Below are 24,442 nucleotides of genomic sequence, written 5' to 3' on the forward strand. Positions count from 1 at the left end.
CCTGCTCTAAAGAGAACAACCCCAGCTTCTCCAGTCTCTCCACATAACTGAAATCCTTTATCCCTGCTCCCATTCGAGTAAATCTCTTCTGCACCCTCTCTAAAGCCTTGACATCCTTTCTAAAGTGTGGTGCCCAGAACTAGCCTAACCAGTGATTTATAAAGATTTAGCATAACTTCCTTGCTTTTGAGATCCATGCCTGTTTATAAAGCCCAGGATCCCATATGCTTTATTCTTCTCAACTTATCCTGCCACCTTCAAAGATGTGTGTGTGTGCATACACCCCCAGGTCTCTCTGTTCATTCACTCCCTTTAACATTTAAGGGGAAGCTAAATAAACACAAGGGAGAAAGGAATAGAAGGATATTCTGATAGGGTTAGATGAAATAGGGAGAGGAGGAGGCTTGTGTGAAGCATAAACAACGGCATGGACCAGTTGGGCCGAATGGCCTGTTTATGTGCTGTACATTCTATGTAATTCCATGTAAAATTCTACCATTTAGTTTATATTGCTTCTCCTCATTCTTCCTACCAAAATGCACCACTTCACACTTCTCTGCATTAAATTTCATCTGCCGTGTGTTTGCCCATTCCACCAGCCTGTCTATGTCCTCCTGAAGTCTGTTACTATTCTCCTCACTGCTTACTACATTTCAGACTTTTGTGTCATCTGCAAACTTTGAAATTATTCCCTCTATACCCAAGTCCAGGTCATTAATATAGATCAAAAAGAGCAGTGGTCCTAATACTGACCCCAGGGGAACATCACTGTATACTTGGCTCCAGTCTGAAAAACAACCGTTCACCACTGCTCTCTGCTTTCTGTCTCTTACCAATTTTGTACCCACGCTGCCACTGTCCCTTTAATCCCATGGGCTTTAATTTTGCTAACAAGTCTATTATGTACTTTATCAAATCCGTGCTGACTTTCATTTATTAGCCTGTACTTTTCCAAGTGCCAATTTATTTTGTCCCGGATTACTGTCTCAAAGTTTTCCCCACTGACGTTACGCTGATTGTAATTGCCCGGTTTATCCCTCTCCCCTTTTTTGAACAGGGCTGTAACATTTGCAATCCTCCAATCCTCTGACACCACTCCCATATCTAAGGAGGATTGGAAGATTGTGGCCAGAGCCTCCGCAATTTCCACCCTTACTTCCCTCAGTAACCGAGGATGCATCCCATCTGGACTGGGTGACTTTTCTACTTTGAGTATTACCAATCTTTTAAGTACCTCCTCTTTATCTATTTTTATCCTCTCCAATATCACTACTACCTCCTCCTTTACTGCTACAATGGCAGCACCCTCTTCTCTAGTGAAGACCGATATGAAGTATTCATTTAGTACCTCAGTCATGTCCTCTGCCTCCATAAGAAGATCTCCTTTTTGGTCCCAATCGGTCCCACCCTTCCTTTGACTACCCTTTTATTATTTATATGTTTCCGCTAACCTATTCGCAAAGAACATCTTTGCTCCTCATTTCCTTTTTCATGTACTTTCTGTATTGAGCCTGGTTCTCTACTGTATTATGAACCGTACATTTATTATAATCCTCCTTTTTCTGTTTCATTTTAATCTCTATATCTTTAATCATCCAGGGAGCTCGAACTTTGGATGCCCTTCCTTTCCCCCTCTTGGGACCCAACCCCACCCGTACCCACATCTCACCAGAGCAGCCCAGCTGTGGTCAAAAATAGAAAGATAAAAATGACAGAATGTAAGGCTTTAAATTATGGACTGAATACTTCAGCACGTCCATTTATCCCATCCTCTGACCCCACTTCACCTCTGGACTACCCTTGGTCTTAACACTCTACGTGCAACGTTTACATGGTGTTTCACACGGGATACAGTTCCTGTTCGTAGAAAGCAGCATCCTTGGACGCATGAGCATCAGGGGAGATTAAAATATCAATGACACGGGAGATTAAAATATCAATGCAACATTATATACCACACTTCATGGTAGACTCCAAGAAATACTGTACTTTAGACAGAAAAAAATGAAAGTTTTTACGTGTCCTCGTGCTCTGTGCAGTCTTGAATTTCCGGATCGCAGCAGAATTGTGGGATTCAGGAATGGGAATCGGGGTAGGATTCCCATCGAGCGGTAACTGGCCTGGAGCTGGGTTTCCATGCAGCGAGCTCGGTTCTTGGTTTATTTGTGGCTGATCCACCAGCCGTTTGGGATTCGGCGATAACAGTTTACACTGCATTTTCAGGATCTGCCCAACCGGATCAAATTCCTTGGAGAGGGCTTTAGCTCCCTTTCTTCTCCGCATGGGGCCAGTGGACTTTGGCGTTTGGCTGCTGGGTGTATCTTGGTCAGTACCTGGCGACTGGGGCGTATCTGGAATTATTTCTTCTGGACCCTGAAGATCGAGCTTTTCTGCGATAGATCTGGAATCACTTGGAACAGTTTGCATGGACTCACAAACGTTACCACCTTCGACATAATTTGTATCAATGACCAGTCGCTCACCATCTGAATCACTGTCACCAAAGCAAACATCCCTTTCAGATTCCAGCCCCTTCAAAGAGGCCATTTCATCGGAATCTGTGCCTGCCAATGTACCACTGCCTGCTTCAATTCCTTTCTCTTTCATAGAGTCGGTCTTCTGTTGCTCTGATGTGTGACACTGCTTAGAATCAATAGTTTCCACTGTGTTTGATTTCCTGCCACAGTTGGGTTTGGACAGCGAGGCGAGCAACTGTTTCTCCTGAATTATTTTTTTGGGTATATCCATGTCCAGTGATTTCTCCTCAGTAGGTTTTTTGACCGTTACAGATGCAGGAAGGGGGTCACTGGTCATCGACGCACGTTTACAAGCCTTAGCAGCAGCACCTTTTTGGGAAGTCCGTTTTGACGGACCGGAGGAAATGGACCCAAATGTCTCCAAGTCAGTAAAGTCAGCATCAAAATCTATGTCACTGCTTTCAAAGGTGTTGATGCTTCTCTGCTCACTGGAACGGAACACCTATATTTAACAAGAGGAAAACAGGCACTGTTACTGGGAACAATTTATATAATAGTGTGGAAGATACACCGACCTCATGAAAACGTGTTCAGGCAATCTATTCTTTTGTAAGCAACCACGTGACACAATTACTAAAATTGCATTGGAGCCCATTATTGTACCCGAGGGCACCCATTACAGTACCCAGAGCGCCAACACTGCACCAGTGGAGCGCCCATTACTGTACCGGGGGCACCCATTACTGTACCCAGAAGGCCAACACTGCACCAGTGGAGCGCCCATTACTGTACCGGGGGCACCCATTACTGTACCCAGAACGCCATCACTGCACCCCATTACTGTACCAGGGAGCAGCCATTACTGTACCCAGAACGCCATCACTGCACCCCATTACTGTACCAGGGGGCACCCATTACAGTACCCAGAACGCCATCACTGCACCAGTGGAGCGCCCACTGCTGTACCCAGAGCGTCATCACTGCACCAGTGGAGCACCCATTACTGTACCCAGAACGCCATCACTCTATGACTGCACCCCATTACTGTACCAGGGGGCACCCATTACAGTACCCAGAACGCCATTACTGCACCAGTGGAGTGCCCATTACTGTACCAGGGGGCACCCATTACAGTACCCAGAACGCCATCACTGCAGCCCATTACTGTACCAGGGGGCACCCATTACAGCACCCAGAACGTCATCACTGCACCCCATTACTGTACCAGGGGGCACCCATTACAGCACCCAGAACGCCATCACTGCACCAGTGCAGCGCCCATTACTGTACCCAGAGCGTCATCACTGCACCAGATGACCCCACATTTTCCCACATTAAAAACAGTAGATGGCAGCACACAGACACACTCTAAAGTAAAAGAGAAGGACTTGATTATAGTTTGAATTGAAACTTACCTGAACGGAGGTAAATTAAAATTAATTCTTAGCTTTTTTAAAAATAATTTGCAAAAATCAGGAAGTCAGAAATCTGGTTCTGCCCCAAGGTAGGACAATATTCACAGAGGATCATTCTGATACACGTTGGGAAATTCTGCAGAAACTCAAGACTACAGAATCTGGGAGATTACGGGCAAAGAGGGATAGCTGTGGGAAAACATCAAATACAAGACTCGTTTTTGGAGAGGGCTCGAAGCCTTCCAGCTTAACTTTGGCACTAAAGGATAAGTTTAAACACAGGTTTAATCATGGTTTTGCCTATTGTTGGATAGCTGAGAGGGAACAATGGTGGACTAAAATATTCTCAAAGCCATTTTGAGTGATGTGACTGGTTTGTTGTCTCCTTTCTAACAGATTTGCATATAGAAACATAGAAAATAGGAGCAAGAGTAGGCCATTCGGCCCTTCGGGCCTGCTCCGCCATTCAAAATGATCATGGCTGATCGTCTAACTCAGTATCCTGTTCCCGCTTTTTCCCCATATCCCTTGATCCCTTTAGCATTAAGAAATATATCTATCTCCTTCTTGAATATATTTAATGACTTGGCCTCCACAGCCTTCTGTGGTAGAGAATTCCACAGGTTCACCACCCTCTGAGTGAAGAAATTTCTCCTCATCTCGGTTCTAAATGGCATACCCCGTATCCTGAGACTGTGACCCCGGTTATGGACTCCCCAGCCAGGGAAAACATCCTCCCTGCATCTTGTCTGTCTAGTCCTGTTAGAATTTTATAAGTGTTGATGAGATCACCTCTCATTCTTCTAAACTCTAGTGAATATAGGCCTAGTCGACCCAATCTCTCCTCATACGTCAGTCCTGCCATCCCAGGAATCAGTCTGGTAAACCTTCGTTGCACTCCCTCCATGGCAAGGATATCCTTCCTCAGATAAGGAGACCAAAACTGCACACAATACTCCAGATGTGGTCTCACCAAGGCCCTGTACAACTGCAGTAAGACATCCCTGCTCCTGTACTCAAATCCTCTTGCAATGAAGGCCAACATACCATTCGCCTTCCTAACTGCTTGCTGCACCTGAATGCTCGCTTTCAGCGACTGGTGTACAAGGACACCCAGGTCTCGTTGCACCTCCCCTTTTCCCAATCTATCACCATTCAGATAATAATCTGTCTTTCTGTTTTTACAACCAAAGTGGATAACCTCACATTTATCCACATTATACTGCATCTGCCATGTTCTTGCCCACTCACCCAACTTGTCTAAATCACATTGGAGCCTCACAGCTCACATTCCACCCCAGCTTTGTGTCATCTGCAAACTTGGAAATGTTACATTCCGGTCCCTCATCCAAATCATTGATATATATTGTGAATAGCTGGGGCCCAAGCACTGATCCCTGCGTTACCCCACTAGTCACTGCCTGCCACCCGGAAAAAGACCCGTTTATTCCTACTCTCTGTTTCCTGTCTGTCAACCAATTCTCAGTCCATGCCAGTATATTTCCCCCAATCCCATGTGCTTTAATTTTGCACACTAACCTCTTGTGTGGGACCTTATCAAAAGCCTTCTGAAAATCCAAGTACACCACATCCACGGTGTGAGGACAACACAGTGTGCTGAGAGTTCGGTACGTGTGGGAGTTTGGTAAAGTGGGGGAAGGAGGTGCTGCTTTGCCTTGCTTTTCCTGCAGAGCGGTAGTGGACCTGAGAGCGGTGAGCGGCGGTAAAGAGCGAGACCAGAGCGGAGATATAAACAGCGCGGAGAGAGCGAGAGTCCAGTCGGTGAGCGGCGGGAGAGAGCGAGACCAGAGCGGGGATATAAACAGCGCGGAGAGAGCGAGACCAGAGCTTACTCTGAGAGCGAGACTCTGAGACCAGCGGCAGAGTTCGGGGTGACGTCACCAGTCAGAAAGTGACGCGGCACAGGGGAGGCAGCTGATTGGTGAGTAGGTTCAGGTGAGTATTTCTACCATTTTACTGTAAGTAAAGTAATAAGAAAGGGAAGATCTGCAGGTTTTATAGCAGATAGTGTTTTTTTCAGTGAACCTAGGTCCCTAGTATAGTTAACATTTTCTAATTTCAACGTAATTTAAAAGGGGTAACTAAGCTAAGGCAAGTCATGGCAGCAGACCTCGCACCCGTGATATGTCCCTCCTGCAAGATGTGGGAAGTCATGGACACTACCAGTGTCCCTGCCGACCATGTGTGCGGGAAGTGTGTCCACCTGCAGCTACTGACCGATCGTATCTCGGAGCTGGAGCTGCGGGTGGACTCACTGTGGAGCATCCGCGATGCAGAGAAACTCGTGGATAGCACGTTTAGCGAGTTGGTCACACCGCAGGTAAAGGGTATACAGGCAGGAAGTGAATGGGTGACCACCAGGAAGAGTAAGAGATGCAGGCAGGTAGTGCAGGGGTGCCCTGTGGCCATCCCCCTCTCAAACAGATATGCCACTTTGGATGCTGTTGGGGGGGATGACTTATCAGGGGAAGGCAGCAGCAGCCAACTTCCTGGCACCACGGGTAGCTCTGCTGCACAGGCTGGGAGGAAAAAGAGTGGCAGAGCTATAGTGATAGGGGACTCAATTGTAAGGGGAATAGACAGGCGTTTCTGCGGCCGCAACCGAGACTCCAGGATGGTGTGTTGCCTCCCTGGTGCAAGGATCAAGGATGTCTCGGAGCAGCTACAGAACATTTTGGAGGGGGAGGGCGAACAGCCAGCTGTCGTGGTGCACATAGGCACCAACGATATAGGTAAAAAAGGGGATGAGGTCCTAAAAGCAGAATATAGGGAGTTAGGAGGTAAATTAAAAAATAGGACCTCAAAGGTAGTAATCTCAGGATTGCTGCCAGTGCCACGTGCTAGTCAGAGTAGAAATAGGAGGATATTTCAAATGAATACGTGGCTAGAGGAATGGTGCAAGGGGGAGGGATTCAAATTCCTGGGACACTGGAAACGGTTCTGGGGGAGGTGGGACCAGTACAAACCGGATGGTCTGCACCTGGGCAGGGCCGGGACCGCTGTCCTAGGAGGAGTGTTTGCTAGTGCTGTTGGGGAGGGTTTAAACTAAAGTGGCAGGGGGTTGGGAACCTGAGCAGGGAGAGAGAGGAAAGCGTAACAGGAAGGGACAGAAGGTATGGAGTAATAGGTAAAGTGTTAAAAAAGGAAAAAGCAGGAACTAAGCGTCACAAAACAGATTTGAAAGTTCTTTATCTGAATGCACGTAGCATTCGTAATAAAATGGACGAGTTAACGGCACAAATAACTACGTATGGGTATGATCTTGTGGCCATTACAGAAACATGGCTGCAGGGTGACGACGACTGGGAATTAAATATGCCAGGGTATTTAACAATCAGGAAGGACAGGCAGGAAGGAAGGGGAGGTGGGGTGGCTATGTTAATAAAGGAAGGAATCACTGTAATACAGAGAAATGATATTGGGACAAAGCATCAAGATAATGAAACAGTTTGGGTGGAGATAAGGAATAATAAGGGAAAAAAAACATTAGTGGGCGTAGTATATAGGCCTCCTAATAGTTGCAACTCTGCTGGAAGAAGTATTAATCAGGAGATAGTCGGGGCATGTAATAAGGGAACAGCCATAATTATGGGGGATTTTAATTATCATATTAACTGGACAAATCAAATTGGGCAGAGCAGCCTTGAGGACGAGTTCATTGAGTGCATCAGGGATGGATTTCTTGAGCAGTATGTAACTGATCCTACAAGGGGGCAGGCAACCTTGGACCTGGTCCTGTGTAATGAGTCAGGATTAATTAATAATGTCCTAGTTAAGGATCCCCTTGGAACGAGCGACCACAACATGGTTGAATTCCATATCCAATTAGAGGGTGAGAAGGTTGATTCTCAAACAAGCGTACTGAGCTTGAATAAAGGAGACTATGATGGTATGAGAGCGGAATTGATTAAAGTGGACTGGGAAAATAGATTAAAGGGTAAGACGGTACATGAGCAGTGGTGTTCATTTAGGGAGTTATTTTACAACTTTCAAAATAAATATATTCCACTGAGGAAAAAAGGGTGTAAAAGAAATGACAGCCATCCGTGGCTAAGTAAAGAAATCAAGGATAGTATCCGACTAAAAACAAGGACATATAAGGTAGCCAAACTTAGTGGGAGGATAGAAGATTGGGAATTCTTCAAAAGACAGCAAAAAGTAACTAAAGGATTGATTAAGAAAGGGAAGTTAGATTATGAAAAGAAATTAGCAAAAAATATAAAAACAGATAGCAAGAGTTTCTATAGTTATATAAAAAGAAAAAGGGTGGCTAAGGCAAACATAGGTCCCTTAGAGGATGAGACCGGGAAATTAATGGTGGGAAACATGGAGATGGCAAAAATGCTGAACAAATATTTTGTTTCAGTCTTTACAGTAGAGGACACTAAGAATATCCCAACACTGGACAAACAGGGGACTCTCGGGGGGGGAGGAGCTAAATACGATTAAAATCACTCAGGAGATGGTACTCAGTAAAATAATGGGACTCAAGGCGGATAAATCCCCTGGACCTGATGGCTTCCATCCTAGGGTCTTGAGGGAAGTGGCAGTAGGGATTGTGGATGCTTTGGTGATAGTTTTCCAAAATTCCCTGGACTCAGGAGAGGTCCCGGCAGATTGGAAAACTGCTAATGTAACACCGTTATTTAAAAAGGGTAGTAGGCAGAAGGCTGGAAATTATAGGCCAGTTAGCTTAACATCTGTGGTGGGTAAAATTTTGGAGTCTATTATTAAGGAGACAGTAACGGAACATTTAGATAAGCATAATTTAATAGGACAAAGTCAGCATGGCTTTATGAAGGGGAAGTCATGTCTGACAAATTTGCTTGAGTTCTTCGAGGATATAACGTATAGGGTGGATAAAGGGGAACCAGTGGACATAGTGTATTTAGACTTCCAGAAGGCATTCGACAAGGTGCCACATAAAAGATTATTACTTAAGATAAAAAATCACGGGATTGGGGGTAATATTCTGGCATGGGTGGAGGATTGGTTATCGAACAGGAAGCAGAGAGTTGGGATAAATGGTTCATTTTCGGACTGGCAACCAGTAACCAGTGGTGTTCCACAGGGGTCGGTGCTGGGTCCCCAACTCTTTACAATCTATATTAACGATTTGGAGGAGGGGACCGAGTGCAACATATCAAAATTTGCAGATGATACAAAGATGGGAGGGAAAGTAGAGAGTGAGGAGGACATAAAAAACCTGCAAGGGGATATAGACAGGCTGGGTGAGTGGGCGGAGATTTGGCAGATGCAATATAATATTGGAAAATGTGAGGTTATGCACTTTGGCAGGAAAAATCGGAGAGCAAGTTATTTTCTTAATGGCGAGAGACTGGAAAGTACTGCAGTACAAAGGGATCTGGGGGTCCTCGTGCAAGAAAATCAAAAAGTTGGTATGCAGGTGCAGCAGGTGATCAAGAAAGCCAACGGAATGTTGGCTTTTATTGCTAGGGGGATAGAATATAAAAACAAGGAGGTATTGCTGCAGTTATATAAGGTATTGGTGAGACCGCACCTGGAATACTGCATACAGTTTTGGTCTCCATACTTAAGAAAAGACATACTTGCTCTCGAGGCAGTACAAAGAAGGTTCACTCGGTTAATCCCGGGGATGAGGGGGCGGACATATGAGGAGAGGTTGAGTAGATTGGGACTCTACTCATTGGAGTTCAGAAGAATGAGAGGCGATCTTATTGAAACATATAAGATTGTGAAGGGTCTTGATCGGGTGGATGCAGTAAGGATGTTCCCAAAGATGGGTGAAACTAGAACTAGGGGGCATAATCTTAGAATAAGGGGCTGCTCTTTCAAAACTGAGATGAGGAGAAACTTCTTCACTCAGAGGGTGGTCGGTCTGTGGAATTTGCTGCCCCAGGAAGCTGTGGAAGCTACATCATTAGATAAATTTAAAACAGAAATAGACAGTTTCCTAGAAGTAAAGGGAATTAGGGGTTATGGGGAGCGGGCAGGAAATTGGACATGAAGCTGAGTTCGGATCGGTCAATGCCCTGTGGGTGGCGGAGAGGGCCCAGGGGCTATGTGGCCGGGTCCTGCTCCGACTTCTTGTGTTCTTTAGATTTGTGGTTGGGATCAGATCAGCCATGATCTTATTGAATGGCGGAGCAGGCTCGAGGGGCCGATTGGCCTACTCCTGCTCCAATTTCTTATGTTCTTATGTTCTCCCCTATCTATTCTACTAGTTACCTCCTCAAAAAACTCCAGTAGATTTGTTAAGCATGATTTCCCTTTCATAAACCCATGCTGACTTTGTCCAATCCCGTTAATGCCTTCCAAGTGTTCTGTTATCACATCTTTTATAATAGACTCTAGCATTTTCCTCACTACTGATGTTAGGCTAACTGGTCTGTAATTCCCTGTTTTTTCACTCTCTCCTTTTTTAAATAGTGAGGTTACATTTGCCACCCTCCAATCTGTAGGAACTGTTCCAGAGTCTATAGAATTTTGGAAGATGGTCACCAATGCATCCACTATTTCCAGGGCCACTTCCTTTAGTACTCTGAGATGTCGATTATCAGGCCCTGGGGATTTGTCAGCCTTTAGCCCCATTAATTTCCCTAGCACTATTTTTTTTTAAAAACTAATACTGGTTTCCTTCAGTTCCTCCCTCTCACTAGACCCTTGGTTCCCTAACATTTCTGGCAGGTTATTTCTGTCCTCCTTTGTGAAGACAGAACCAAAGTATGTGTTTAATTGTCTGCCATTTCTTTGTTCCCCATTGTAATTTCCTCCATTTCTGACTGAAAGGGACCTACATTTGTCTTCACTAATCTTTTTCTCTTGACATATTTATAGAAGCTTTTACAGTCAGTTTTTATGTTCCCTGCTAGTTTACTCTCATACTCTATTTTTCCCCTCTTAATCAATCTCTTTTTCCTCCTTTGCTGAATTCTGAACTGCTCCCAATCCTCAGGCTTGCCACTTTTTCTCGCAATTTTATGTCTCTTCTTTGGATCTAATACTATCCCTAATTTCTTTTGTAAGCCACAGTTGAGCCACTTTTCCTGTTTTATTTTTGCGCCAGACAGGAATGAATAATTGTTGCAATTCCTGCACACATTCTTTAAATACTAGCCATTGCCTATCCACCGTCATCCCTTTTAGTAAAGTTCCCCAATCTATCCTAGCCAACTTGCACCTCATACTTCCGTAATTTCCTTTATTTAGATTCAGGGCCCTAGTTTCGGATTCAACGACTTCACTCTCCATCTTAATGAGGAATTCTATCATGTTATGGTCGCTCTTCCCTAAGGGATCCCACACAAGATTGTTAATTAATCCTTTCTCATTGCACAATACCCAGTCTAGGATCGCCTGTTCTCTAGTTGGTTCCTCAACGTATTGGTCTAGAAAACCATCACGTACACACTCCAGGAATTCCTCCCCCACAGCATTATTGATAATTTGGTTGGACCAATCCATATGTAGATTAAAGTCACCCATGATTATAGTTGTACCCTTCTTGCATGGGTCTCTAATTTCCTGTTTAATACCCTCCCCTACATCTCCACTACTGTTTGGGGGCCTATAGACAACCCCCACCAACGTTTTCTGCCCCTTGGTGTTTCTTAGCTCCACCCATACAGATTCCACATCGTGATTTTCCGAGCCAATATCCTTCCTCACTATTGCATTGATTTCCTCCTTTACTAGCAACGCTACCCCACCTCCTTTCCCTTTTTGCCTGTCCTTCCTAAATATTCAGTTCCCATCCTTGATCACCCTGCAGCCATGTCTCCATAATCACAACTATATCATAACCATTAATATCTATCTGCGCTGTTAATTCATCTACCTTATTGAGAATGCTCCGCACATTAAGACACAATGCCTTTAGACTTGTCTTTTTAAGATTGCTAGTCATCTTAGTTTTATTTTGCACTATGGCCCTATTTGTTTTTCATCCTTGTTTTCTCTGCCTTCCACTGTTGCTTCTTCCCTTTCTGTCTTTTGTTTCTATCCTTGTTCCCCCTTCCTCTGTCTCCCTGCTCAGGTTCCCCTGCCATTCTAGTTTAAACCTTCACCAACAGCACTAGCAAACACCCCCGCAAGGACATCGATCCCGGTCCTGCTCGGGTGTAACCCGTCCCGCTTGTACAGGTCCCACCTTCCACAGAACTGGTCCCAATGTCCCAGGAATCTAAATCCCTCCCTCCTACACCATCATGATTGAATTACAATTAATACATTTGAATTGCAATTATAATCACAATTAATAAATTGGTGTATCAGCCAAACAACTAAGAAATTAGGATATAAGATTTTCACGTAATTAGCCGATGTGACGTCAGAATGGGGACATTTTACTACGTTAAAGGTGCCATATAAATGCAAGCTGTCATTGTACATGAAGTGTACAAAGGCAGACAGTGTTTATGTTACAGACAGACTCACATACAACCACTTCTCTTCCCGTGTGATAATAGACACACAACAGACGCTCGAATTAAAAAACTTACATTCTCCTCAGATGGGTCGCCGCTTTCTGGTTTGTCCAAAGTCATTTGAGACACATGTGTGTAATACTTCTTGGACATCAACAGGTCCAAAGGAACATCATAAAAAAGTAAGTTCTTCTCTCTCACAGTAAGTTCTTTCTTCACAAGGGGCGAGTCAATACAGACAACTTTCACCATTTTGTTTCCTTTGAAGACAAAATAAAATGACATTTCAATGATGTTTGTGGCTCTCAAATTATGCAAAGTCTGCATTAATGGTTTTCTGATTATGTTACCAGAACTGAGAGGTTGTACCTATCAGGGACGACTGAACAGACTAGGGCTCTTTTCTCTAGAAATATGAAGACTGAGGGGTGGCCTGATAGAGGTCTTTGATTATGAAAGGGTAGATGTAGAGATGTTTCCACTTGTGGGGAGACCAAAACTAAGGGTCATAAACCCAAGATAGTCACTAATAAATCCAATAGGGAATTCAGGAGAAACTCTTAACCCAGAGGGTGGTGAGAATGTGGAACTTGCTACCACAAGGAGGCGAGAGCGGTAGAGAGGCGAAGAGGTTTAGGGAGGGAATTCCAGAGCTTAGGGTCGAGGTAGCTGAAGGCACGGCCGCTAATGGTGGAGTGATTAAAATCAGGGATGTGCAAGAGGCCAGAATTGGAGGAGCGCAGAGATCTCGGAGGGTTGTGGGGCTGGAGGAGGTTACAGAGAGAGGGAGGGGCGAGGTCGTGGAGGGTTTTGAAAACAGGGATGAGAATTTTAAAATCGAGGTGTTCCCAGATTGGGAGCCAATGTAGATCAGCGAACACAGGGGTGATGGGTGAATGGGACTTGGTGCGAGTTAGGATACGGGCAGCAGGGTTTTGGATGAGCTCAAGTTTACGGGGAGTGAAAGATGGGAGGCCGGCCAGGAGAGCAAGAGTCGAGACTGGAAGTAACAAAGGCACAGATGAGGGTTTCAGCAGCGGATGAGCTGAGGCAGGGGTGGAGTAATATCATAGAACGGTACAGCAGAGGTGGCGGCCATTCGGTCCATCATGCCTGTGCTGGCTCTTTGAAAGAGCTATCCAATTAGTCCCATTCCCCTGCTCTTCCCCATAGCCCTGTAAATACTGCGCCTTCAAGTATTTATCCAAATCCCTTTTGAAAGTTACTATTGAATCTGCTTCCACCGCCCTTTCAGGCAACGCATTCCAGATCATAACAACTCGCTGCGTAAAAAAATGTTTCCTCATGTCGCCTCTGTTTTTATTTGCCAATCATCTTTAATCTGTGTCCTCTGGTTACTCTCCCGGGGGGGTGGGGAGGGGTCCAGTCCACAGGTCCGTGCAGCACCTTGATCCTTGATAGCACTGACAGGTTTACATTTTCTATTAGCTCCTTGGAATGAAGGTATAGTTAGAGTGGATGGTGGAATCAACGTGGAACCAAAGGTTAATTATTTAGTGTATGAGGGAAGAGTGAGAGTGAAACACAGAGACGGGGAGCAAATCCAGTGCCACACAGAGGCCAACCGGTGATCACTCAACTTGTAAACATTTCACAGCCAATGCCTTGAATTGCAAAGTACTAAAAGCCCATTTATTGTGGAACATTTCTGCACTAGAGGGTGAATATCAAGGTCAGAAAACAGTGCTAATCAGCCTGACTGCAGATGGATGTACAACCAGATTCCCCCCTTCTATCTCCCAACGTCAAACACATTGAATCATGTGTAAAACTGCAGAGTGCAATCCTGGAAGGAACATGACCATCACCAGGACCTCACTCTGATCTCCCTCTCAAACAGGTTACATCCTAAAATTATTAGAATACAGGATATCAACAAGGTTTACAAGAGTAAAACACAGCGGGCTGCATGATAGAACTACAGTGCATAGGGACCAGTGTGTACAGGAGCCGCAGCGTTAACTGTATGATTTATATCAATTAGTGTTAATTGTATTCAGGTGGTGAGTATCATTGGGGACTCTCTTGTATCCTTTTTATAGAAGAGCTTCTTTAGGGTGTGGTGTGTGTGAGGGGAATCTCTGAATAGAGGCCTGGAAGCAACTAAAGACCAGGTTCTAGTATTCTATCCCTCACCACCTGGCTGTCCGATGTTAGCCCATGGCCCGCACAGGGGGACCATCAGCGTTAGGGCTGTAAGAAACTGGCAAAGTTATCATCAAAATTTTACTCCCACTCTGGATTCCGAGTTTACTGATTATTTCTTGAAGAGCTCCCATCAGGAACAGAACTCACAAATCAACACAATGAGCAAAAGAGTTTGCAATTTCAGCACATTACACACAGGACTGCTACATGATCATTAAATTTATACCCTAAAGCTACAACATACCCCTTTTCCCCACTTTAAAGGGTAGTTGGAATTAGATCAGTCTACATTTTGCATCGTTAGGAAAAATAATTGCATTTCATAAATATGTAGATAGCTACGCACACAAGTATAAATACACAGACAGATACAAACACATCTACACAGAGATAAACACTAAACACACACATAAAAAAATCATAGAAAGAATGAACATGCATTTATATAATCATAGTCCAATTATGAAATATTAAAGGAATACCATTGCCACAGATGGTCTTCACGTGTACTGGAACCTCCCATGGTTCTGTATAGTTTGGTCCGCAATTATTCAGTAGAGTAAATAATGCCTGGCTGGTCAGAGACACTGTCGCTCCGTACTTTACACTTAGCTTCTCGGCATTCACATCACTACTGATTTCCTGAAACAAAAAAACAAACATTTCACATGTTGGAGCGGGAACAATCGCTTGGGAATTTTAACCATCAATTCTACTAAGTGAAGCAGGCGATTTTCATTCTACATCAAGAGTGAACGATAAAGAGTTTTCAGCTACATTTTAGCGGACAATTATTCAAAAGGATGTAACAATTTGCACTGCCATGCTCTTCACAATCGAACCAGAACGGCACAGATTTTGCTGGAGTGGGGCATCTCGCGACATGTCCTGTGAGTTGGATTTTTTTTTTCTCACTCTTCAGCTCGAAATCTTTTTGCGCTGTAACTCGCTGGAAGTGCGAGCTGATAACGGCACAGCGGGGGCAACGGGGCATCGGGGACTTTAGTGAACGACGGGACCAACAGTCTCTCTCTTTCACCAATGAGATTTAAGGATTGAGAAAGAAACACGAGGAACGACGGAGAAGGAGGATAAATCAGTCAAATCAGATACAGAAAGAGAAATAAAGAGAGAGGGAAAGAAAAATTGGATAGAGAGAAAAGAGAGACAGGAAGGAAAAGTGAGAAAAAAAAAGTAGAATTTAAAATTTAAAAACCCTCTCGGAACAAGTTGCTACCTGCAGGAGCGAGACCCAGAGTATCAACTGCACCCTTTCTGGGCCAGAGAGGTTGAGTGGCATTGCAGGAACATAAATCTCATTAAAAGGATCCTTACATTGTTAAACACCAGCCCTAACTTTCTTATGGCGCAAAACCAACAATTTCTTGAAACTCACAGGGAGGTCGAGGGCGAGCTGCCGTTTTCACCAGGGTAACGGCGCAAATTGTCCAGCAACCTGTGGCGAATCACAACTCACGGGGCATCTCTTCCTCGCCAGAAATTGCTGGACAATTTACACACTATTAACTGCATGTGCCATTAAATTCACCGTTAATGTCCCTGCGTCTATCCCAGCTCCCTGTCTACAAAACCATTACTTCCTGATGTTACATTTTGATGTCCACTTTTCCCATTGTAAATTCCTGCTTGGCACTGTATAGTTCCACCCTACAGTGGTGGTTTGTAGCTTGGTGTGTGGAAAACTTGGCTGGGGAGCGTAACCCAGCTCCTCGGCCCGTACCGCGTTATCCAGCTCCTCGGCCTGTACTGCAGAGAAACTCCTTTGCTTCAATCAACTCTTCTCTGATGCTCAAACTGCTGTCGGTTTTCTTATTTAACTATAATCAAAGCATCATATAAAAATAAGGACAGAATGTATGACATTAAACTGGCAACTGAATTATATATTTTTTTATTTGTTCACGGGATGTGGGCGTCGCTGGCGAGGCCAGCATTTATTGCCCATCCCGAATTGCCCTTGAGAAGGTGGTGGTGAGCCGCCTTCTTGAACCGCTGCAGTCCGTGTGGTGAAGGTTCTCCCACAGTGCTGTTAGGAAGGGAGTTCCAGGATTTTGACCCAGCGACAATGAAGGAGAATTCTGCCAGAGTCTCAGTAGAGGAAGATATACAGGATGGGATAAAAATTGATAAAGAGGTGGTACTAGTAAGACTGGCTGTACTTAAAGTAGATAAATCACCCGGTCCGGATGGGATGCATGCTGGGTTGCTGAGGGAAGTAAGGGTGGAAATTGCAGAGGTGCTGGCCATAATCTTCCAAACATCCTTAGATAGGGGGGTGGTGCCAGAGGACTGGAGAATTGCAAATGTTACACCCTTGTTCAAAAAAGGGTGTAAGGATAAACCCAGCAACTACAGGCCAGTCAGTTTAACCTCAGTGGTGGGGAAACTTTTAGAAACGATAATCCAGGACAGAATTAACAGTCACTTGGATGAGTGTGGATTGATTAGGGAAAGCCAGCACAGATCTGGTAAAGGCAAATCGTGTTTAATTAACTTGATAGAGTTTTTTGATGAGATAACAGAGACGGCAATGCAGTTGATGTAGTGTATATGGACTTTCAAAAGGCATTTGATAAAGTGCCGCATGGTAGGCTTATCATCAAGATTGCGGCCCATGAAATAAAGGGGGCAGTAACAACATGGATACACAGTTGGCTAAGGGACAAGAAACAGAGAGTAGTGGTGAACGGTTGTTTTTCGGACTGGAGGGAGGTGTACAGTGGTGTTCCCCAGGGGTCGGTGCTGGGACCACTGCTTTTCTTGATATATATTAATGACTTGGACTTGGGTGTACAGGGCACAATTTCAAAATTTGCAGATGACACAAAACTTGGAAGTATAGTGAACAGTGAGGAGGATAGTGATAGACTTCAAGAGGATATAGACAGGCTGGTGGCATGGGCGGACACGTGGCAGATGAAATTTGACATAGAAAAATGCGAAATGATACATTTCGGTAGGAAGCACGAGGAGAGGCAATATAAATTAGAGGGCACAACTCTAAAAGGGATACAAGAACAGAGAGATCTGGGGGTGTACGTGCACAAATTGTTGAAGGTGGCAGGGCAGGTTGAAAAAGTGGTTAAAAAAGCATACGGGATTCCTGGGCTTTATAAACAGAGGCATAGGGTAAAAAAGCACGGAAGTCATGATGAATCTTTATAAAACACTGGTTCGGCCACATCTGGAGTATTGTGTCCAATCCTGGGCACCACACTTTAGGAAACATGTGAAGACCTTAGAAAGGGTGCAGAAGAGATTTACTAGAATGATTCCAGGGATGAGGAATTTTAGTTACATGGATAGATTGGAGAAGCTGGGGTTGTTCTCCTTGGAACAGAGACAGTTGCGAGGAGATTTGATAGAGGTGTTCAAAACCATGAAGGGTCTAGACAGAGTAGATAGAGAGAAACTGTTCCCATTGGCAGAAAGGTCAAGAACCAGAGGACATAGATTTAAGGTGATTGGCAAAAGAACCAAAGGTGACATGGGGAAAAACTTTTTTTTTTAACACAGCGAGTGGTTAGGATCTGGAATGCACTGCCCGAGAGGGTGGTGGAGGCAGATTCAATCATGGCCTTCAAAAGGGAACTGGATAAATACTTGAAAGGAAAAAAATTGCAGGGCTATGGGGACAGGGCGGGGGAGTGGGACTAGCTGGATTGTTCTTGCATAGAGCCGGCATGGACTCGATGGGCCGAATGGCCTCCTTCTGTGCTGTAACCTATGATTCTGTCGGTGTACCCTGACCCATTAATCCCTGCCCTCTGACCCTGCTTCACCTGAAGATAATACCTACTCTTGGCTCCCTGTGTAGCACAGGGAAGATCAACAAGTATCTCAATACAATTTAAAAATCACAACCATTCTGTGGAATTCCTCTCGAGCTTCAGGATGCTTAAAGTACCTGACGTCCACTCACTCAGTGTAGGGGGACTTACAGATTCAAAGGCAGGTGCCCTCGTTATAGGTGGAGCAAACGTAGCGATGGTTTTGTAATCTGTGGTTAACTGTTTTGAGGAAGCTGGGGTCGGCACCCGCAGAAATAAAGCGTTGCCCTGAAAGAGAAGCAGAGAGAGTCAGGGAGCAGGCAACCAGCACTTCTCATTAATACCAGCTTTGAACACTGAAAAAAGTTTAAATTGTGGAAACTTTAGAAAAATTCTATCCTGGAAATTTCTGTCATTGAATTATTTAAAACAATTCTTTCTGGAAAGTAGACTGGATCAGTTTTAACTCGTAGCATCGCTGAAAAATACTAATAGCGAACTTAGATTTACCAAAATGTCTAAACCTTTGTGCTGACCAAAGTGAGAGGTGCCACTTCTTGAAAATTCAATACTTTTCAACTTTAGACACCCAGTCAGCATTTTAAACACCCCTAATTTACATACAGTGAAGGTCCCTATACTCTGCCACATCCAATTCCCACAACCAGCCATCCTTAGGCCTCTCTGAATGAGAATGCCAACTATTAGATTTGAGATGCTTATCTAGAAGGGGTTTTGGGTTAATCTATTTATAATTTTGCTATGAAGTTAAATTTGGTCCACAGGGGGTTAACTCCCAGTAATAAATAAAACACCCCAATGTCCATTACCTGGGGTACCAAGATTATGTTTATAATATACCAAATTAGTTTAAGGTGTGGGGATCCTCCATCAGCGCCTGGAAACACCTGAACCAGTAATGTTCAGATTATTTCCAGTGAGTAAAGAAGGACTAGCTAAACAAAGAGGCTCCTCATTCAAAGTGGCAGTTCGACGAGCCAATCCTCATTGAGTTGGGGAAGGGCCGAGGGAGAGCTTTCACACCTCTCTCTCTCTCTCTGTGGAAAGAGACAGTCTGCAGCCCGTTCAACTTGGGACAGGGCGACAGAGCGCCACAGACAGACAGAGAGAAAATAAGTAAAACTTACATGGGAATGGCAGTGTTATTCATGCACATCAAGTGAAATAAACCAAGTTGTTCCATCAAGTTACACTGAAACTACAGCATAGAAACAGGCCATTCGGCCCAACCGGTCTATGCTCCAGATGAGCCTCCTCCCTTCCTACTTCATCTAACCCTAACAGCATATCTTTCTATTCCCTTCTCCCTCATGTGTTTATCCAGCTTCCCCTTAAATGTTGGTTTATAATTGGCCTAATCTCACCAGAGTACTTATTAGTGCACCTTCCAACAAACAGGGAAAATGTATGTGAGCACACGTGAGATCAGAGCATCCAGTACACAGTATGGGGTCTTATGATTACAGCCCCAGATCATGCTAACCACTGACTAGTTATCGTCCAGTAAAAGTATACTCCTGATCATAGGCGATGTAAAGTCTGTGTATAGGAGTGACCGGAGTCTCTGAACCAGCGACTAACTAGTGCAGATTCAAATTCCATTACACCAATCTGTGTCAGATTACTGGTAGGCCTGAGTTGTTGACCCATGGGCATGAGGTACTGAATTGAGAATATACACTGACTTCACATAAAATACAGACACTTCCATTCACCAGCCTGAGCTGGATTTGAACTCGGCAAGAAACAGTGAGAAGATAATTCATGTTCAGCGCAGTCCTCTTTGATCTTTGTTCTGGCACAGTTATAAAACGATGCAATGGACCAGGCACAATTTAGAAATTAAATAACCATAGAATTTTACAGCACAGGTCGCTATTGGCGACTCCCTGCTCGAGCAATCCAACACTAAACAGATCCAACACTGCCCCACTCTCTCCCCATAACCCTGCACCTTCCTCTGCTTTACATATTTATCCAATTGTCCCTTAAAAGATGCAATGATCTTTACTTCAACCATTCCCTGTGGCAAAGCATTCCGTATTCCAGCAACACACCGTGTAGAGATTTCTCCTAATCACACTCAGTGATCATTTTAAATAGATGGCCCCTCGTCACGGACTCTTCAACCTAAGGAAATAGTCTCCCCCTATTCACTCAATCAAAACCCTTCATAATTTAAAAATCTTTATTAAATCTCTTGACTTTCGCTGCTCCAGTGAAAACAGTCCCAGTATCTCAAGTCTCTCCTCATAACTATAGTTTCCCATCCCTGGAATAATTTCCGTCTATGGTTTTAATGTCCTTTCTGTAATGGGGCTTCCAAAATTACACACACTACTCCAACTGTGGCCTAACTAATCCCTTGAACATATTTATCAATACCTTTTTACTCTTGTACTTTATGTCTCTACATATAAAACCCAAAATGCTTTTTGGCCCTTTTTACAGCTTTATCTACCTGGATTCACACTTTCAGGGAATTATGTATTTGAATCCCTGGGTCTGTTCATCCACACCCTTCAGCTTCAGTATATTCCCATTCCATGTTTCTCCTCACAAAATGTATTACCTCACACATCCACATTAAAATTGCTCCGTCTGCCCTTTTCACTAGCCTCTCTGACTTCTTGATATCTTTTACAGTCCTCCTCAATGTTTGCCAAACCTCCTGTTTTTGTGTCATCAGCAATTTTGAGACTGTGTTCCCTATGTGCAAGTCCAAATCATCTACATGCCGAGACCAAAAGCAGACCCTGCATTGATTCCTGGGGTACACCATTGCCAGTCCTTCTCCAGCACATATTAATCCTAATCCTTCATGTCTTGTCGATCAACCAACTTTCTATCCACGCTGCTACATTTCTCCTTAAATGATATGCCAGAATATCTGTAACAAATATCCTGCGTAACACCCTATCAAATGTCTTCTGAAAATCTATACATATCTACTGTATTGCCTCCACCTATCCGATCAATCACTTCTTCAAAAATCTCTACTAAATTTGTCAAACATGACTTGCTCCATCTGTGCCTGAAGCCAGAGTCTTGCACAAATTCAACATCACTGCCTTGTTTCTACATTTAATGCCCTCATATATAAAACCCATTTCCCATTTGCCTTTTCCTGCCTGCACTCCTGTCATTATAGATCTATATCTGAACCCCCAGGTCTCCCTCTTCCTGCACCCTTAAGGGTCTTAGCATTAAAGGTTTATTTCCAGACAATATTTTCCCTAAACTGTATGAGTTTATATTTTTCTGATTGCACTGTATCTCCCACTCTAACTTAGCCATGTCCTCCTGCATTTTCCCTGCCTCCTAGTTTCATTTCAGCAAATGATCTTATTGAAACATATAAGATTGTGAAGGGTCTTGATCGGGTGGATGCAGTAAGGATGTTCCCAAAGATGGGTGAAACTAGAACTAGGGGGCATAATCTTAGAATAAGGGGCTGCTCTTTCAAAACTGAGATGAGGAGAAACTTCTTCACTCAGAGGGTGGTAGGTCTGTGGAATTTGCTGCCCCAGGAAGCTGTGGAAGCTACATCATTAGATAAATTTAAAACAGAAATAGACAGTTTCCTAGAAGTAAAGGGAATTAGGGGTTATGGGGAGCGGGCAGGAAATTGGACATGAAGCTGAGTTCGGATCGGTCAATGCCCTGTGGGTGGCGGAGAGGGCCCAGGGGCTGTGTGGCCGGGTCCTGCTCCGACTTCTTGTGTTCTTTAGATTTGTGGTTGGGATCAGATCAGCCATGATCTTATTTAATGGCGGAGCAGGCTCGAGGGGCCGATTGGCCTACTCCTGCTCCAATTTCTTATGTTCTTATGTTCTAAACAGTGGCATTATTCCTGTTGTGCCTGAAAATCACGTTCATAAAATGGAAACGAGGTCCAGCACAGATCTGTGAGCTACACGACTACCCACATCCCACCACTCTGGAAAAACCCCAGTCCAGTAAATCGTTTCTGCACCCTCTCTAAGGCCTTCACATCTTTCCTAAAACGTGGTGCCCAGAATACACAATACTCCAGTTGTGGTCGAACCAGTTTTATATAAAAGTTCATAATGACTTCCTTGCTTTTGTACTCTATGCCTCTATTTATAAAGCCCAGGAACCCACGTTTTTTTAACCGCTTTCTCAAAATACCCTGTCACTTTCGACGATTTGTGCACATATATCCACAGAAAAGATTTACCAGAAATGAGGGACTTTAGTTACTTGGATAGACTGGAGAAGCTGGGGTCATTCTCCTTGGAACAGAGATGGTTGCGAGGAGATTTGATAGAGGTGTTCAAAATCATGAAGGGTCTAGACAGAGTAGATAGAGAGAAATTGTTCCCATTGGCAGAAGGGTCAAGAGCCAGAGGACACAGATTTAAGGTGATTGGCAAAAGAACCAAAGGTGACATGAGGAAAAACTTTTTTACACAGCGAGTGGTTAGGATCTGGAATGCACTGCCCGAGGGGGTGGTGGAGGCAGATTCAATCATGGCCTTCAAAAGGCAACTGGATAAGTACTTAAAAGGAAAAAATTTGCAGGGCTACAGGGATAGGGTGGGGGAGTGGGACTAGCTGGATTGCTCTTGCACAGAGCTGGCACGGACTCGATGGGCCGAATGGCCTCCTTCCGTGCTGTAACCTATGATTCTATGATCTCTCTGTTGCTGTACCCCTTTTAGTGTTGTGCCCTCTAGTTTCTGTTGCCTTTCCTCGTTCTTCGTATCGAAATATATCACTTCTCATTTTTTTGGGTTAAATTTCATCTGCCACGTGTCCATCCATGCCACCAGCCTGTCTATATCCTCTTGAAGTCTATCACTATCCTCCTCACTGTTCACTACACTTCCAAGTTTTGTGTCATCTGCAAATTTTGAAATTGTGCCCTGTGCACCCAAGTCCAAGTCATTAATATATATCAAGAAAAGCAGTGGTCCCAGCACCGACCCCTGGGGAACACCACTGTACACCTCCCTCCAGTCACCACAACTCTCTGCTTCCTGTTACTTAACCAATTTCCTGTTACTTAACCAATTTTGTAACCATAATGCTACTGCCTCTTTATTCCATGGGCTTCTATCTTGATGACAAGCCCATTATGCGGCACTTTATCAAACACCTTTTGAAAGTCCATATACACATCAACCGCATTGCCCTCAGCGATCCTCTCTGTTACCTCAAGTTAAACATGATTTGCCTTTAACAAATCCGTGCTGCCTTTCCCTAATCAGTCCACACTTGTCCAAGTGACTGTTAATTTTTTCCCGGATTATTGTTTCTAAAAGTTTCCCCAGCACTGAGGTTAAACTGAGTGGCCGATAGTTGTTGGGTTTATCCTTACACCCTTTTTTGCACTACATTTTCTTTAATACAATGGACAAAACTGTGGCAGATGGAATTCAATGTGGGGAAGTGTGAGGTCATCCACTGTGGACCTAAGAAAGATAAACCAGAGTATTTTCTATATGGTGAGAAGCTAGGGACTGAGGATAAGCAGAGATTTAGGGGTCCAAGCACAGAATTCACTAAAAGCTAGTGGACAGGTACAAAAAATAATTTAAAAGGCTAATGGGATGTTGGTCTTTATCTCGAGGGGACTGGAGTACAATGGGGTGGAAGTTATGTTACAGCTGTAGGGCTCTGGTCAGACAATCTGGAGTACTGCGTTCAGTTCTGGGCACCGCACCGCAGGAAGGATATATTGCTCACGATACAGAACTAGGTGGGAAAGTAAGCTGTGAGGAGGACACAAAGAGTCTGCAAAGGGATATAGACAGGTTACGTGAGTGGGCAAGAAGGTGGCAGATGGAGTATAATGTGGGGAAATGTGAGGTTATTCACTTTGGTAGGAAGAATAGAAAAACATAGAAAGTAGGAGCAGGAGTAGGCCATTTGGCCCTTAGCACCTGCTCTGCCATTCAATATGATCATGGCTGATCCTCTATCTCAATACCATATTCCTGCTCTCTCCCCATACCCCTTGATGCCTTTTGTGTCTAGAAATCTATCTATCTCCTTCTTAAATATATTCAGTGACTTGGCCTCCACAGCCTTCTGTGGTAGGAATTCCACAGGTTCACCACCCTCTGAGTGAAGAAATTTCTCCTCATCTCAGTCCTAAATGTCCTACCCCGTAT

The 24,442-nt window shown here is 44.2% G+C and overlaps 1 protein-coding gene across 1 annotated transcript in view; it reads right to left on the reverse strand.

Moving 5' to 3' along the window:
• Positions 1 to 24,442, reverse strand: part of ice2 (interactor of little elongator complex ELL subunit 2) — a 101,403-nt gene that overhangs the window by 61,175 nt on the left and 15,786 nt on the right. The window contains exons 6-9 of the mRNA XM_067973301.1: positions 18,453 to 18,569; positions 14,973 to 15,132; positions 12,397 to 12,581; positions 2,019 to 2,979 (exon numbers count right to left, since the gene is read on the reverse strand). Of these exons, the coding sequence (XP_067829402.1) occupies positions 2,019 to 2,979; positions 12,397 to 12,581; positions 14,973 to 15,132; positions 18,453 to 18,569 (1,423 nt within the window). The remainder of the gene's footprint in view (positions 1 to 2,018; positions 2,980 to 12,396; positions 12,582 to 14,972; positions 15,133 to 18,452; positions 18,570 to 24,442) is intronic.

This window comes from Heptranchias perlo, chromosome 38, assembly GCF_035084215.1.
Source record: "Heptranchias perlo isolate sHepPer1 chromosome 38, sHepPer1.hap1, whole genome shotgun sequence".
NCBI classification, from domain to species: Eukaryota; Metazoa; Chordata; class Chondrichthyes; order Hexanchiformes; family Hexanchidae; genus Heptranchias; species Heptranchias perlo.